The 15,079-nt window shown below is 56.8% G+C and overlaps 1 protein-coding gene across 1 annotated transcript; it reads right to left on the reverse strand.

Moving 5' to 3' along the window:
- Nucleotides 1-1,186: 1,186 nt before the first annotated feature.
- Nucleotides 1,187-12,230, reverse strand: C5H21orf58 (chromosome 5 C21orf58 homolog). Its single transcript, XM_067033526.1, has 7 exons — nucleotides 12,171-12,230; nucleotides 11,356-11,385; nucleotides 9,961-10,059; nucleotides 8,987-9,151; nucleotides 6,612-6,723; nucleotides 1,790-1,911; nucleotides 1,187-1,426 (listed from the first exon to the last, which is right to left on the reverse strand). Exons 1-7 carry the CDS (start codon nucleotides 12,228-12,230, stop codon nucleotides 1,187-1,189), a joined length of 828 nt encoding a protein of 275 aa, XP_066889627.1.
- Nucleotides 12,231-15,079: the final 2,849 nt, after the last annotated feature.

Genomic DNA, 15,079 nt, shown 5'->3' on the forward strand with positions numbered 1-15,079 from the left:
GCTGCACTCAGGCCCCGGCGCTCTCCTTGCTGCGCAGCTGCACGGGGCGGTCAGCCCAGGGGGAGCCTGCGTGCAGCCAAAGGGCAATTCCAAGGTCATCTCGCTTCCTCTGACGAGCCTTCTGGCAACTGCGAGGGTGCACAGATGCAAGGCCGGAGAGGGGCTCCTGCTCCTGTGGAACTTGGGGAAAGAGACGATTTATACCAAAAGGGGCCAATGAAAATATGCATAATACTTGAAAACGGCATTTGCGAGAAAATTATATTAAAGCAGCCAGGAAGCGTAATTCCACCAGAAAAAAAAAATGAAAGAGGAGCAGAGCGTGGAGGAAAGGTCGCTCGTCCCGTGGGGGGGAGTTCAGACAGGCAGACGGAAGACAGCCGCCCCGCCTCGGGCCGGCCTCCGGTGCTTGGCTTCAGGCGGAGCAGCCAGGAGTGAGCGGGCCTGCGGCTCTGCCCTCAGACCTTCACCGGCGGGCGCGTCCTGCAGCCGCGCCGTTCCTGTGAGGGGCGGAGCCTCCCCCGGCCACCGGACCCCGCGGGTGTCGCTCTGCGCCTGGCGTTTGCCCCCAGGAAGGTTTAAGCTCTGTGCGGCTACATCAGTCGACCTTTTCTCTCCTGGCTCCTGAGCCCTGTCTCCTGATGAACCCCCCCGAGTTCCCTCGTGTTCCTCACCGCCCCGCGCCAGGGCCGCGGCTGCCCACCCCCTGGGGGAGCACGAGGCCCTGCCGCTTACCGCAGCCCGTCGCGGGGTCACAGGCCTGGAGCCTGTGCGGGCGGGACACCGTCCGCCGCCCTAAGAGGAAGGAGGGCGTCTCTGGCTGCAGCTGCTGCCCTGGTCTGGCTCGCAGACACCGCGCTCAGGTGGGTCTCGCCGCCAGGGCCCGGTGGGGGCCCTCACAGCCGGGCTTATACTGGGCCCTCCCCTGCTGGCCTGGACAAATGACCCACGCCTCGGGCAGCTCCCCGGGGAGGAGGGCGTGGGGTCCACACCCAGTCGCGGCCACTAGGACTGAGGCTGCCATGGTTACCCCCCTCCCTGCGACCCCCTCCCTCAGGAGCTGGCAAGGCCTCCCCAGGCTCCTGCTGCAGCTACAGGCCTGACAGAGGGTGAGGAGGGGCGAGCCAGGCCCTGGGGTCCTCCCACCCCGCAGGCGCAGGAGGCTGGCCTGGAGCCCAGCCCGGACTTACGTGCTAAGAGCGGCCACTGAGGGACCGGCCACGTGCCACACGGTGGGCAGGAAGCTGGCAGCAGGAGGGAGGGCAGTGGCGGAGACCACCGGGGGCCACGTGCAGTAACCCACCGGGGAGCCAGGAGTGGGGCTGGCCTGCAGCGGGGCTGGGGGCGCGTAGTGGTAATGGTGGTACACAGAGGGCGGCTTCTGCCTCTTGGCTCGCAGGATGGTGGGGCGGGCCCACTGCGGGTCCTCAGCATGACACACACCAGGGCGTTTCAGCGGGCCCCCGGCTGCTCCTGGGCTCCCCTCCCCTCCACGTGGTTCCTGACTCAGGATGGGGTCAGGGTCAGAGCAGCGGTGGGCAGGGGTCCAGGAGGGCAGGAGGGTGGGGGACAGGCTCCAGCAGAGCTCATCCGGCTCAAGGGGGCCGCTGTCTGGGCCCTGAGCTGCGCAACCCGTTCCTCATCTGGGTGGGACTGGGCAGCGCTGGGGAGCTTCAAGCTGGAGCACAGAGCGGAGCCATAAATGGGTTTTTCAGAGCTACAGAGATGCATGGGTTTCTGGAGGAAGAGCCACCAGGTCCTCTGGTCTTGGTTTGGGCGTGGAGCCTACCTGTGGGGGGAGGCTCAGGGGGGCGGCCGCAAGTGCTGATGGGGGCAGGGCTCTGAGCATCAGGTTCTGCATGAGGATCTGGTGCATCTGTGCGCTCTGCATCAGCATCATCTCCACCATGTCTGAGGGAGGGCACGGAGGGCTCGGTCACGCACGGACGGCCACCGATGACTGGGCCGCTCCTGCAACGGAACGCAGGTGAAGCAGACGCAGAGCTCTGTGAGCAAGCGTGGAGACCTGTGGGTCTGCGGGTCCCAGGTCACGTTCTCAGACGTGTACTTTTGAGCCCTACTGATGGTGGAGCCTTCTTGCTACTGGATTCCTCACGTCTGTCCGCTGGGCTGCGTGGTGGCCTCGACGGTATCCACATCCTAATCCCCAGGACCTCTGAATGTGGTCGGATTTGGCAAAAGGGTCTTTGCAGATGTGATGAGGATCTTGAGATGAAATCACCCAGGGGAGCCCTAAACCCAAGGCCAGTGTCTTCCTGAGCAAGAGGCAGACGGAGAGCTCTGAGACAGAAGAGGAGGCAAGACGCAGAGGCGGTAGGCGGAGGCTGGGGGGCGCCCGGAGCCCCAGGGGCCGGAGGGCCAGGAATACCCTCCCCGGGAGCCTTCGGAGGGCACGCGGCCCTGCCGCGCCTTGAGTTTGGACCTCAGCCTCCAGACCACGAGCAGACACATTCCTATTGTTTTAGGCCACCCGCCTTGTGGCGCTTTGTTGCAGCCACCCCAGGAAGCTAATATATTCACCAACTCGGGACACTAGGAAACGCTAATTTTGGTCAGTGTGGGACATAAATGTTGCTTCTTTCCACAGCAACTAGGCCCTGGAAATTAGGTGGCCCTCCAGGCTCTGTTGGCCTCACCTGAGGCAGGCAAGCCTCTAAGGACCACTCACACTCGCAGCCAAGCAGATGGGGCCTACAGGCCTGGGCTGGGGCTGCAGCAGACAGCCTCCCCCTCAGGCCACTCTCCCGGGCCTCCCTGCAGGTGTGGACTCGCCAGGCCTCCACAGTCACGTGGGCCAATTCCTTAAAACACGTCTTTCTTGCTGTATTACACACCCTGCTGGTTCTGTTTCTCCGCAGAGCCCTGACTGGTACAGATGTCAGCACAGGGCCAGGGGGCTCTGGGGAGGGGCCGGAGCCAGACTTAGTGCAGAAGCTGAGTCTGGCAGCCCCACAGGGGACAAAGGCCCTTGAGGAGACCCACATGGGTCTGGGCCTGGGGCAGCCCCGCCCACAGTGAGCCCTCTGAGAGGGACCCCTTCCCATCAGCCCCACAGGGTCGCCCGGAGTAAAATCGAGCATGAAAAGATTAGTCGACAGACGGTGGGGTAGAGAAATGGACCCACGTCTACAGCCTCATCACCAGGGCACACGTCGGTGCAGTGGGAAAACAGTCTTCAGTAAAGGGCAGGGGGTCAAATTGGTATCCATGGCAAAAATAATAGCATTGATCCCTAATTCACAACACACACAAAAATCCATTGCAGGTGGATCGTACGTCTAAATGTGAAAGGCAAATAGAGCCGCAGAAGAAAATACAGAAGAACGTCTTCCTGACCTTGACGGGTAAAGACTTCTTAAACAGGACACAAAAGGTACCAACCATAAAGAGGAAAGCCTGAAAAACTGAACTTCACTAAAATTAAGAACTTCTGTTTATCCAAAGACACCATGAAGAGAGTGGAAGGGCCACAAAAAAGACTTGCTGTTTGCAATACATATGTCAAAATGACCCATCTTCAGAATACATAAAGAATTCCTAGAAATCAATAAAAGAGGCAGAAAACCTGAAAGAAAAATGGCCAAAATACTTGAATGGGAACTTCACAAAAAAGCATATTAAAATGGCCAAAAATATATGAAAAGGTGAAGTGCAAATTAAAACCAGAATAAGCTATCATGACCTGACTACCAGATTGGTGAAAATGAAAAATTCTGAAAACATCAAGTGTTGGTAAGTTGCTGTGGGCAACCGAAATTCTCCTCCCCTCCCGTGGGGTGTACATGGGTACAGGCACTTTGGAAAACTGGCAGTATTTCCTAAGCAGCCATCACATCCCCGGGTGTGTACCCCACAGACACGAGCACCTCCGTTCACCAGAAGGCACGCAGAGCAGCGCTGCGGCAACAGCCCAGCTGCACAGAAACGGAACGCCCAACCCCCCAAATGGGCCCACAGTTTGAGGGACTGAATAGTGTGGTGGCTACAGAATGGCCCCAGCGATGTCCGCATCCTGATCGCAGAACCTGCGAACGTGTTCCGTTACACAGCAAAAGGGACTTGCAGATGTGACGAAGTTAAGAATCTTGAGATGGGATGGAAGCGACCCGAGTCTCCGCCCACGGATGAAGGGATAAGTAAAGTGGGGTCCAGCCACACGGTGGAATATTACTCAGCCTTAAAAAGGCAGGATGCTCTGACACAGGCTACAACGTGGATGAACCTTGAGGACATTATGCTCAGTGACATAAGCCAGACACAAAAAGACAAATACTGTGTGATTCCACTCTTACAAGGCATGTAGCCCAATCGGAATCAAGAAGGTGGAACACGGACTGGTGGGTGTGAGGGGCTGGGGGAGGGGGATGGGAAGCTGTTCACCGGGGACAGTGTTTCAGTCTTAACACGACGGAAAAGTCTAAAGATCGGTTGCACAACAGTGTTGAATATAGTTAGCACGACTTAAACATGGTTACGATGGTCAACTTTATGTTACGTGTTTTTTACCACAATTTTTTAAATTAATTTTTTTTAAAAAGGGTCTTCAGATAGGGAGATTATCTTGGATTATCTGGGTGGTCCCAATGTCATCACAGGGGTCCTTAGAAAGTGTTGGGAGAAAATAACAATCAACCTACACTTGAATATCCAGCAAAACTAGTGTTTAAGAACAAGGGGAAATAAGAAAGTGAACGCTAAGGGAGCTTCAAAAGCCTGTCCTGAGGACCTTGTAAAACACTTGTTCCCAGATGATAGGAAGGGATTCCAGGAGGACGGTCTGAGATACAATAAAGGGTGACTTAATTCAAATGTATTTGCTGTATGATGTTATACCAGTGTCTTTTCTGTGAAGTTTTCCGAAAAGGTAGAACTAATATGGAGTGGGGTGGGGTGGAGCTCCAGAAGCTGTGCGTCTAACTTCATAGGAAGCAGCCCAGCAGTGCTCCAAAGGGGTTGTTGTAGTACTTTGGAGAGTCCCTATTTTTACATTCAAGTATTTGATCCAGCTGGAATTTGTTTTGGTATAAGGAGTGGGGTAAGGAACGTGACTTTACTTTTCTGAATAACTAGCTACTTATTTTATTTTATTTTATTTTGTGTGTTTGCGGTACGCGGGCCTCTCACTGCTGTGGCCTCTCCCGTTGCGGAGCACAGGCTCCGGACGCACAGGCTCAGCGGCCATGGCTCACGGGCCCAGCCGCTCCGTGGCACGTGGGATCCTCCCGGACCGGGGCACGAACCCGCGTCCCCTGCATCAGCAGGCGGACTCTCAACCACTGCGCCACCAGGGAAGCCCCTAGCTACTTACTGACTGTTTCATTTTTACCAGTGATTTTAAACGCACCACACACACACACACACACACGCACACACACACACGCACACACACACACGCACAGGGTATGCTGGGTTCACCTCTAGAGCCTGACGGTCACTAAAGTTCACCTGGAAAAACCAGGGAGGGTGGTGAGGAGAGGCCAGCGGGCTGTCCTCTCTGCACCTCCGGGCCACCTTCGTGAGTGTCACGGGGAGAACGGTCCCCCTGGGGAGACGCAGGCCGCCATGGACCAGGCCTGACATGTAGCACGTACACGGTGGTGCTACAGTCCCGGGGACAGAGTTGAGAACACTCATCAGGTGATTCTACACACAAGTCTGCCTCGGACTCTCAACACCTCCCATCGTCAGGGAAACGCAAACTACAACCCCAGTGACCGACTACCACCCCTACTAACACGGCTGACCGCACCACGTGCGGGCGAGGGTGTCGAGGAACTGGGCCTCTCACACATACCTGCCATGATTCAGCCGTCCCAGTCCTAGATATTTACCCAGGAGAAATAAAAATGTACATCCAGACTCAGATGTGAGTGTCCGTGGAGCTTTTGTGGTGATAACCAAAACGAGAAACGACCCGAGTGTTCATCGACAGGTGAAAGGATCACAAACCTGTCCACCCACACAATGTAAGGTCGCTGGGCAATTTCAAGGAGCCGTGGTTTGCTACGCCCAACAAGAGCGAGGAGTCTGAAAGCAGTGCCGCCGAGTGAAAGACGCCCCACAGAAAAGAGTGCGTACTGTGTGATTCCACTCATACAAAAATCTGGGAGATGCAAACTGATGCAGAGTGACAAGGCAGGTAGGACAGCGGGAAAAGGTGCCTGAGGTGGTGCCGTGCTCACTGCCTTGATCTAGTGCTGGGTTCACAGGTGCGTACAGGTGTCAAAACTATCAAATTGTACACTTTAACTGTGCAATTTATTCTATGTCACCTCAATAGAGCTGTTCTAAAAATTCAAGTATTTAAAAGTTACTTAAAGAGAAAAAGCAGTTTAACCAAGGGTTTTTTGAAGCTAGTCACTGGATGAGTTGGGTTGGAACACAGTTCTTTCAAATCTGAGTCCAGGCTTCTTCCCTCAGGGATATACATCAGGAAGGATTTTTCAAAGTGAAATTATTTTCATGTTGGTAACTACATAGCTTCAGTTGAGTAGTCAAAAGCTGGCCCTAAAAGACTATGCTGCTTACAAAACAATTTTTTCAGTAGAGAATTGTGTAAACCCATGACAACATTCGTTATGAACACTTACCTTCCTTGATGCTTCCTGACTGCTGAGTGGGGAAGGCCTGGGGAGGGGGGATCTGTGCGATGAGTGGCTGCTGAGGCAGCGGCTGGATGATGGTGGGGGGGGGTGGGGGTGCCTAGAAGAGCCAGACGACCCGTTACTTGAATGTTCCCCGGGAAGAGTGACCTACACAACCACCCACCACCCCCCATCCATCCACCGTCCACCCACCGTCCACCCACCATCCATCCATCCATCCACCCACCATGCATCCATCCATCAATACACCCATCCATCCACCAGCCATCCATGGGGGACTTTAAATGAGAAACCCTAGAGGTTAAACAGGTGGCTGAATAGATAAATATTTGAGTCTGGGTATCACTTAGGACATGGAATGTTATGGACCCCCCCCTCAAATTCATATGTTGAAGCCCTAACCTCCAAAGTGACTACATTTGGAGATGAGGCCTATGAGGAGGTGATAAAGGGAACGAGGTCCTAAGAGTGGGGCTCTAGTCTGATAGGGCTGGTGTCCTTGTAAGAAGAGAAAGAGACACCAGAGACTGTCTGCCCCGTGAGGATACGGTGAGAAGGCGGCCACCCACCAGCCAGGAGAGCGCGCTCATGGGAACTGCATTGGCTGGCACCTTCATCTGGGACGTCCAGCCTCAGACTGTGAGAAGGTAAACGTCTGATGCTTAAGCGCCCAGACTGTGGCATTTTGTAATGGAGCCCAAGCTGAGTAAGACATGGCGTTTTTCATGTTTCCCACATTTCCCGGCTTTAGTGGGCTAAGCTCATCCCTGCTTCCATTAATTCTGCTTTAATAGAGGCATCCAAGGATCTTGGCATGGAAATACCCTCTGGCTTCCCTCCTGAGTTAAAATAAATGCACAAAAATTTGGGGTGCACACCGGGTGTTGATTTCTATTTTAATCCTCTTCTGGATGCACAAGGCCCTGCCCTGTCCGTTCTCTCTCGGTTCACGGAAAGGATGGCATAGACCAGGGTTGACAAACTTCCTGTAAAGGGCTGGACAGTGGATCGTTCCCGCTTTGTGGCTACACGGCTTTAGTTGTAACTGCTCACCTCTGCCTTTGTAGCCGGAAAGCAGCCCCAGACATGTAAGCACTTATGAACCCTGAGATGTGTGTTTCATATCATTTTCATGTGTTACAAACTTTCATTCTTCCCCTGATTCTTTCCCAGACATTTAAAAGTGTCCCACCCCTCTCGGTTCACAGGTCATACTGACACAGGTGGCAGCCAGCTTTGGCCTGTAGCCACAGTCAGCCACGCCCCGCAGGCCACCCCCCAACCCACACAGACCAGCAGGCAGTCCCAGCGGCAGTGCTGTCGCGGCAGAGGTGACCTCCTACCCCAGAGTCTGGGAAATTCGTCCTAACCACCAAGGCCCTTGCTTGCTCTCGTGGTGTCATTGGGGCTGAGACTGAAACACCCACGCATGACTGGGCCTGAGGAACTGCAGTAAGTATGAGCACGTCGGGGACTGGGGGAGCCTCCTGAGCCGACACCCTCACCCCACCATTCCGGGGGCAAAGGGGGCTCTGGGGGCTCTGCCGGCACGCCCCTGCCCTCTCTGTTCCCTCCACGTGGTCTGCCAGGCCCCCTCCCAGAGGATAAACGCCCTCTAGGCCACGGACCCAGCCTGCGGGCACCACCAGCCTCCCTGGCCAGCCGATCCAGAGCCGTCTCAAGTCGGCCCCGCCCACCTCCTGCCTTGTCTTCTCCTCATGCACTCAACCCCCGCGGCTGCAGCCCGCCAGGCACCAGCTGCCACCCTCGCTTCCTCTGGGCATCCAGCTGCCCCCGATACAATCCCTTTTGCTTAAGAAAGTCAGAGTTGCTTTCCATCGCTTGTAACCCAGGATGCTGAATGTAGGCGTGAGGCTCTCAGAAGCGGAACCGTCTCCCACCTTTTACAATTCTGCCTCGGAGACTAGGGGCTAAGCCTCCCCAGTCATTATGAAGTTTCGGAAAGGAGCTGACACACTTCTTCCCCAAATTCAGGCCCTCCTGATACTGAAACCCCCTAATACTTCTGCTCCTAGCGCAAAGGTTAAAACGTGGGGTGGGGCTGGGGCCCAGCCTCTCACCTGTAATGAGGAGATAAGCACCCCCTACCCCCAGAGAGTTCTCAGGGCACCTGTGAGGCCTGATGACACACATTAGCCCCGACAGAGCCAGACACGGACTGCAGCCACGGCCGCCACTTAGCCCACGGCCCCTTCCACGCACTTCCCTAAGGTGCTGAGAGAGGCGAGGGACGGAGGTGTGGAGACACCGCCATCCCTGCTTAGGTGAGAGGTCTCTGGGGGCACGGCACCCTTCCTGCATTGGTTCTGCCCCCCAGATTCACCTCGAGGAAGACTTACCGGGTTTTGGGTGATCTGCGGTGGGTCCAGGGTGGGTGGGGCCGGGGAGACAGAGGGGTGGATGCCCACGGGGGCCACCTCTGGGGGCAGCACTGACCCACGGGCTCCTCCATCCAGCCCCCTCCAGGCACGGGCCCGGGAGACCTCTTCCAGGAGGTGCTGTTCCTGCAATGCCAAAGCAGAGACCACGCTCGGAGGCGGGGAGCTGTGACACCCAGAGTGGGCTGGCGTGTCCCAGGCCCTCACCCCGCCTGGCACGACACCGTTAGCGCACAGGCGTGTGGCCCCCCTGTCGGGGAGTGACCCCAGGACCACCTGCCACCCCCGTGTACCAGGCTCCCTCCCACCCCACCCGGGCGCACGATCAGATGGCAGGCCCAGGGCGCAGCTGGGTCGGAGTTGGAGCCAGGCCCTGGAGGCAAAGCCCGAAGGCCCTTGCATGGTGCACTCAGGAGAAATTAACCCCAAACGACTTTTTCTAGTCTATAGAGGATATTCTGTCTCTCCAGCATGCTTGCAGGTCGACTTCACTACAAAGCAGTGAGCTTATCACAACTATCGTTTGGACCCGAACGCACCCCTTCCCATGGTCATTCCCTGCTGCTGGTGCCTCTGGTTTGGATGAAGCCCTGGTCCTCTTGGAACCCCACTTCCGGGGGAACCGGACCCTTCACACGGCATTTCCACCTCTGATCGTGTGCAACCAGAGCAGCTGTTTTCAGCTAACAGCCCCCTGCGAGAGCCCAGCCTACGAGAGACAGGCAAGTTCCCCTCTCCATGGAGTCCACGACCGGGGAGTGACGCCCCTCGGCTGCTCGCGTCCATCAGCTGTGCACCCCCAAGTCGCGAGCATCAGAACCAGCGTGGGTTCCAGAAGGGCCCCCACCTCCCCCCGCCGTGTCTGCTCTCAGCTCAGGCCGCAGTTTCAGCTGCAGAGAGCTCGGACCAAGGCTCCCTGTGGCCGCATGGCCTACCCGGAGTCTCTGCAGAAGGTCCTTCCTCCTCCTCAGAGCGCTCCGCAGCGCGGCCTCTGGCTCATCCGCATTTCCTGGAGGGAAGGGCGCGCTTCGGGGCTCAGCACTGCAGACCCTGGCAGCTTCCACCCCTGGGACCTGCACGCCTGTCCCAGAGAAGGAGGGAGGTGCCTGGGGACGGAGCTCGGGGGGCTGCCCCGTGGGGATTGCATGGGCAATGGTGGGGGCCGTGCGGGGAGCTCAGTTTCTCGGGGGGTCTATCTTATGCCTGCAAAGGAGCCGGAAGTTGCAGAGTGAGCATCTCCCCTGGGGCCCGAGCACCATGTTGCTCCCACACCTTTGCCAGAAAGTCTCTCGGGCTCCACGGGACACGGTGAGAGGAAGGAGACCCTCACAGGATGGGGCTGAGAGCCCAGCCTCCCGTCACCTGGAGCCATCCGCAGCCCCAAGCTGCCTGGAAGCTGGCGAGTTCCACGGAGCCTCAGGAAATGGTTCCTGCAGCGTCCTGGAGACCACGCCTCTGGTGGTCCCTGAGCTCCTTTCCTCTGGGTGCACAGGCCTGCCCCCTCCCCCCAGGCCTGCCGCCTCCCCCTAGAGCTGGCGATGCCCGGGCTGCCTGTCCTCTGGGGTCCCCACTCCCCCTCCAGGGGTCCCCACTTCCCTGGCCCATTTGTACTGTTCCGTGTTCTGTGCTTGTCCTTGGTCATGTGACCTGGTTTGGGATTTTTTTTTTTTTTTTTTTTTTTTTCTATCTGGATTTGGGCCCTGGGCTCTGTCTGCTGCACTTGGGAGCTGCCTGGAACCACCGCAGCCCAAGGGGCTATGCCACACAGTAAAGAACAAGCAGTGTCTCCCCAGCACCTCGCTTAGATGTCCCTGAACCCAGAGCCCGTCATCAGGGAAAGCAGTCCTTGCCCTGGGTCCTGTGGCCTGATCATCTGCCCGCCAGCCAGGCTGGGGACGACGGGGCGTCTGGTCTGGGCGCCCGAGGATGTGCGGGCTGACACAGATGGGGTAGGCCCTCCACACACACAGCGCAGAGCAAGCTCAGGGCAACGTGGTCTGATGCAGGTGTGGCCACTTGCGATCCGAGCTGGGCAGCCTGCGCTGGTTATCTAACCTCTCTGTGTCTCTAGCACTCAACTGTGAAACAGGAAAGATGAATGCGCCCTCCTGGATATGCAGGCTGGATGTGATACGATATGAGGGTGTGTGTGCGTGTGCGTGTGCGTGTGCGTGTGTGTGTGTGAAAGACGCAACAAAGGCCTTTCCGCTCTGAAAGGAAGGAAGTTTGGGGGACAGTGTCGCCATAACTGGAGGTTGCTTCCGGGTCTGCGCAGCTTCAGGCAGCCCGGGGCTCTTACCGGGCGTGAGGGGGCGGTCCTCAGAATGCACTCCCACGTCCTCGCGCTCTTGCTTCAGTTTCTGGGAGGAGGAGAGAGCAGGACGAGGACTGGGCCCCAGGCGCAGGCTGGGGGTAGGGCGCCAGGCCGGGCACCAGTGCCCAGACAGAGCGGCTGGGAGCAGGAAGCGCGTGGGGTGGACTGCGGCAGGTAGCCAGGTGAGACCCTGAGGCCGCACTCTCCATACGATGCACACACGCTCCGCCTTGAAACCCACAGGCCGCTGCAGGAGGCTGTCTGAAGAGGCTGACCAGGCCGGCTCTGTGTCCTGACCGCCCTGACCGCGCCACTGAGCCCTGGGCTGAGCAGCTACTGTCGGGGCCAGTTCTGGGGTGAGCCCTGCTGCCACTGTGGGCAGCCGTCGGGGGCAGAAGAACAGAGCAGGCAGGTGAGGGGGGTGGGCCGTGAGGACCCCGCAGACCCTCGGAGGAGGAGAAGGAGGCCGGCCTGAGGGCGTCCAACGGCTGCCCGCCCCAGGCCTGGCCGAGATGTCGCACCCGCCCGGTAGGGTCTGTCTTCCCTGAAACTCGGAAGCCAGGAGGCCCTGAGGGGGAGTATCAGGGCGCCCTGGCAGCGCTCCAGCCTGTGGGTGCGGGCCTGCCTCCTGGCTGCAGAAACTGCCAGGAGAACCTACTTGGTTCTGTACAAACACAAAGAAGAAAAACCAAGGAACCACAGTTCTTCACTACGAGGCTAAAAGCCCTGAAAAGGGTTTCAGGAAGTGGGCTTGTTACAAGTATAATCTTACCTTTCAAAACTGTGCTTCTGTAACCAGCTGTTAAAAACACGAGTGCCCAGCTGTCTTACCTTCTCCAGGAGTTTCAGGGTCAGCCGGGTCAGCTGATCTGCCACCGAGGAGTCCAGCATCCTGGGGCCACAGGAGGGGACGCCCGGGCCCAGCTCCTTGCCGTCTCAGTTCCCTCCGGAAGAGCCGCTCAGCCAGAGAGAAGCAGCCCAACCCTGGGGTCGGTTTGCCTTCTGGCCTTTATGGCCAGAGAAGAGCTTGGAGGCGGGGGGGACACACGCCTTGGATGCACAGTGTCAGGCATCGCCATGGCGGTTGCTAGGAGCCGCAGACATGGCGAGGCCTGGTTGCCAGGTTTCCACTGCGAGTCCTTCCCAGGCCCCGCCTGTCCCCATGCAGGGGTTACCAGTAAACACTGCTGATCCAGGTGTGGCCAGGCGGGGCCCTTGGGGAGGAAGAAGTGGGCAGCAGCTGGGGCCCGAGAGGTAGAGCGCAGCCCTGGCTGGGAGGACAGAGCCCAGAGGATGGGGTGGGAGGGGCATGGCATCTGTCCCCCGTGCACCACAGGGGCCTGCCACCCCTGCCCTCAGTCTGTTATGGCCTCCAGGAGGCCAGCAAGCCCCTGGCCTTTCCTAGGGATCCTCCCAGCCAGACGGGAGTAAAGGCCAGAACACTGGAAGACAGGGTGCGACCACCAGCCCCCTGCAGACTTCAGGAAGCTCTGCGCGTCACAGGGAGCTGGCCAATGAGGCGCCTGGGGGCTTCTGGGTGGGAGCTCAAGGTGGACTCACCCCACAGGCACCCAGCTGGCACCTCAGAGGACATGGGGCCACCCTGAGGCATCACCCCTCTGGGCAGATATGATTCCAGCAGGGGGACTGCCCAGCCGGGACCCATGCCCAGAGAGGGGCAGGGGTTCCTAGTGTCTGAGGGGCAGGGGCACCTGGGATGGGGACCATCGGTGGTGACCCACCTGCCCGGCAGAGGGCATGTCCACAGGGCTGGCATGGGGAGGGGCTGTGAGGGGAGGGGAGGGGAGGGGGTGTGCCCATGAAGGGAAGACTTTTCTAAATGATGCGTCACTTCAGTTCTTCCCAGGAAGGGCAGTTTTGAGGAGTACTATTGTATTTTGTTTTATATTGTATCAATACCTACTGTATGTGGCATTTTGTAGGGTGTCCCTTTACTATTGAGATTTGTTTGATGATTTCTCACAATTGGACTGAGGTTATGGGTTTTGGGGAGGAAGACCACAGAGGCAAAAGACCCTTTTCATCACGTCCCATCCAGGGTGTGTGCCGTCAACATGACCTACACTGTGGATGTTGACCTTAGTTACCTCGTGGAGGTGCGTCTATCAGGTTTCACCACTGCACAGCTACTCTTTTTCTCTCCTTTTCCACACTGTCTTCTTCAGGAGGAAGTAGCTATGCACAGCCCAGACATAAGGAGTGGGGGGTTATGTTTCCCTCCTTGAAGGTGAGTATCTACTTATTTGGACAGCTGCTTAATTGTTAAAAATAAATTAAGGGCTTCCCTGGTGACGCAGTGGTTGAGGGTCTGCCTGCCGATGCAGGGGATGCGGGTTCGTGCCCCGGTCCGGGAAGATCCCACATGTCGCAGAGCGGCTAGGCCCGTGAGCCATGGCTGCTGAGTCTGCGCGTCCGGAGCCTGTGCTCTGCAACGGGAGAGGCCACAACAGTGGGAGGCCCGCGTACCCCAATAAATAAATAAATAAATAAAGAGTCAGATCCAACATTTACAGAATATCTATAATAGCCATGGAAATGATTCTGGGGTTCCTCGGAACACAGTTTGAAAACCACTGGCCAAAGCAGCGTGGGCAAACACATGGGCCCCCCACAAAGTTTTAGATGTACTGCAACATGTAAAGGTTGAGAGATTCAGGCATAGATCTGAGTCTCTGACTGCTCTTGGGAAATCCAATCCTATGGTCTGCTGGTGTTGCCTGCCCACCCCCGGTCTTATGAGGCCAGCGCCTCATGTCTGTGAGCCAAGACTGAAAGCGTCACTCACCACACAAAGGGCTATGGTCTGACTCAGGAGGTGGTTGAATTTCCAGCGCTCCCTGAAGATTTGTGTAAGTTGCGGTTGCTTAGACTCACACATTCACACCGAGGTTGAAAGGTAAGCTTGTGTCACTACAGCACGTTCGTGGAGAAGCATAGTTACTGCCACTCAGTGTGAGAGAGCCGACAGCGAGCACACGGCCTGCACACAAACCCCACTGCACTGAAGGCACAGGGGTGAAGGAAACACAGAAACCCACAGTGTGTTTGCTGGACACCCCCACACAGTTACCCTCATCAGTGCTGCTTGATATGCCACCTTTTCTCTAGTTGCCATTTGCAGCTCTGTCATCCTACCCAGCTCTACCGCGGCCATATCTGACACAGGGCCAAGTTTGTGGGTGTTTTCACTTCTCACACAGGGAAACCAAGGCACAGCTGCTTAGGGGTTTCCTGTGTTTCTTCCTGAGTTTGTGACCCCCCCCCTTCATTTAGGTAACCATCACCAGTTGGTGAGAGCATCCTCCCACCCCACCCTCCGTGAGGGAACGCTCACCCAGGCACAGTTACACTACAGTAACAAGAGGTGCCGACAACACGCTTTGGATCAGTGTCAGTTAGTCAGAGCTTATCAGCTTCCAATGAGCTTGATAACTGTAGCAGCATTTGATTGTTAATCAAAACCGTGGCTAGGAATAAAAACCTTGCCTTGCTTCCTCATCTGGACAAACAGGCTTAAGTGGAGTCTGAAGCTAAGGAACAATGATTTCATGAAACTCCCAATTCCCACACGAACCATGAATTCATAACCCACATCACATTTCTTTTCTTTTTAAAAAAATTTTTAACAGACTATCTTTTTGAGCAGTTTTAGCTTCACAGAAATTTGAACAGGAAGTACAGCACATTCTTTTTTAATAACCATATACAATTTATTTGGA

Source organism: Kogia breviceps, chromosome 5, assembly GCF_026419965.1.
Source record: "Kogia breviceps isolate mKogBre1 chromosome 5, mKogBre1 haplotype 1, whole genome shotgun sequence".
Taxonomy (NCBI): Eukaryota; Metazoa; Chordata; class Mammalia; order Artiodactyla; family Physeteridae; genus Kogia; species Kogia breviceps.

Excerpts from the sequence above, each read along its gene's own strand:
- C5H21orf58 (XM_067033526.1), bottom strand. The coding sequence starts at position 12,230 with ATGCTGGACTCCTCGGTGGCAGATCAGCTGACCCGGCTGACCCTGAAA. Across the intron at positions 9,152-9,960 it reads ACCTTCTGCAGAGACTCCGG|GAACAGCACCTCCTGGAAGA; the intron begins GTAGGCCATGCG and ends TTGGCATTGCAG. Across the intron at positions 1,912-6,611 it reads GTCAGGAAGCATCAAGGAAG|ACATGGTGGAGATGATGCTG; the intron begins GTAAGTGTTCAT and ends GCCCTCCCTCAG.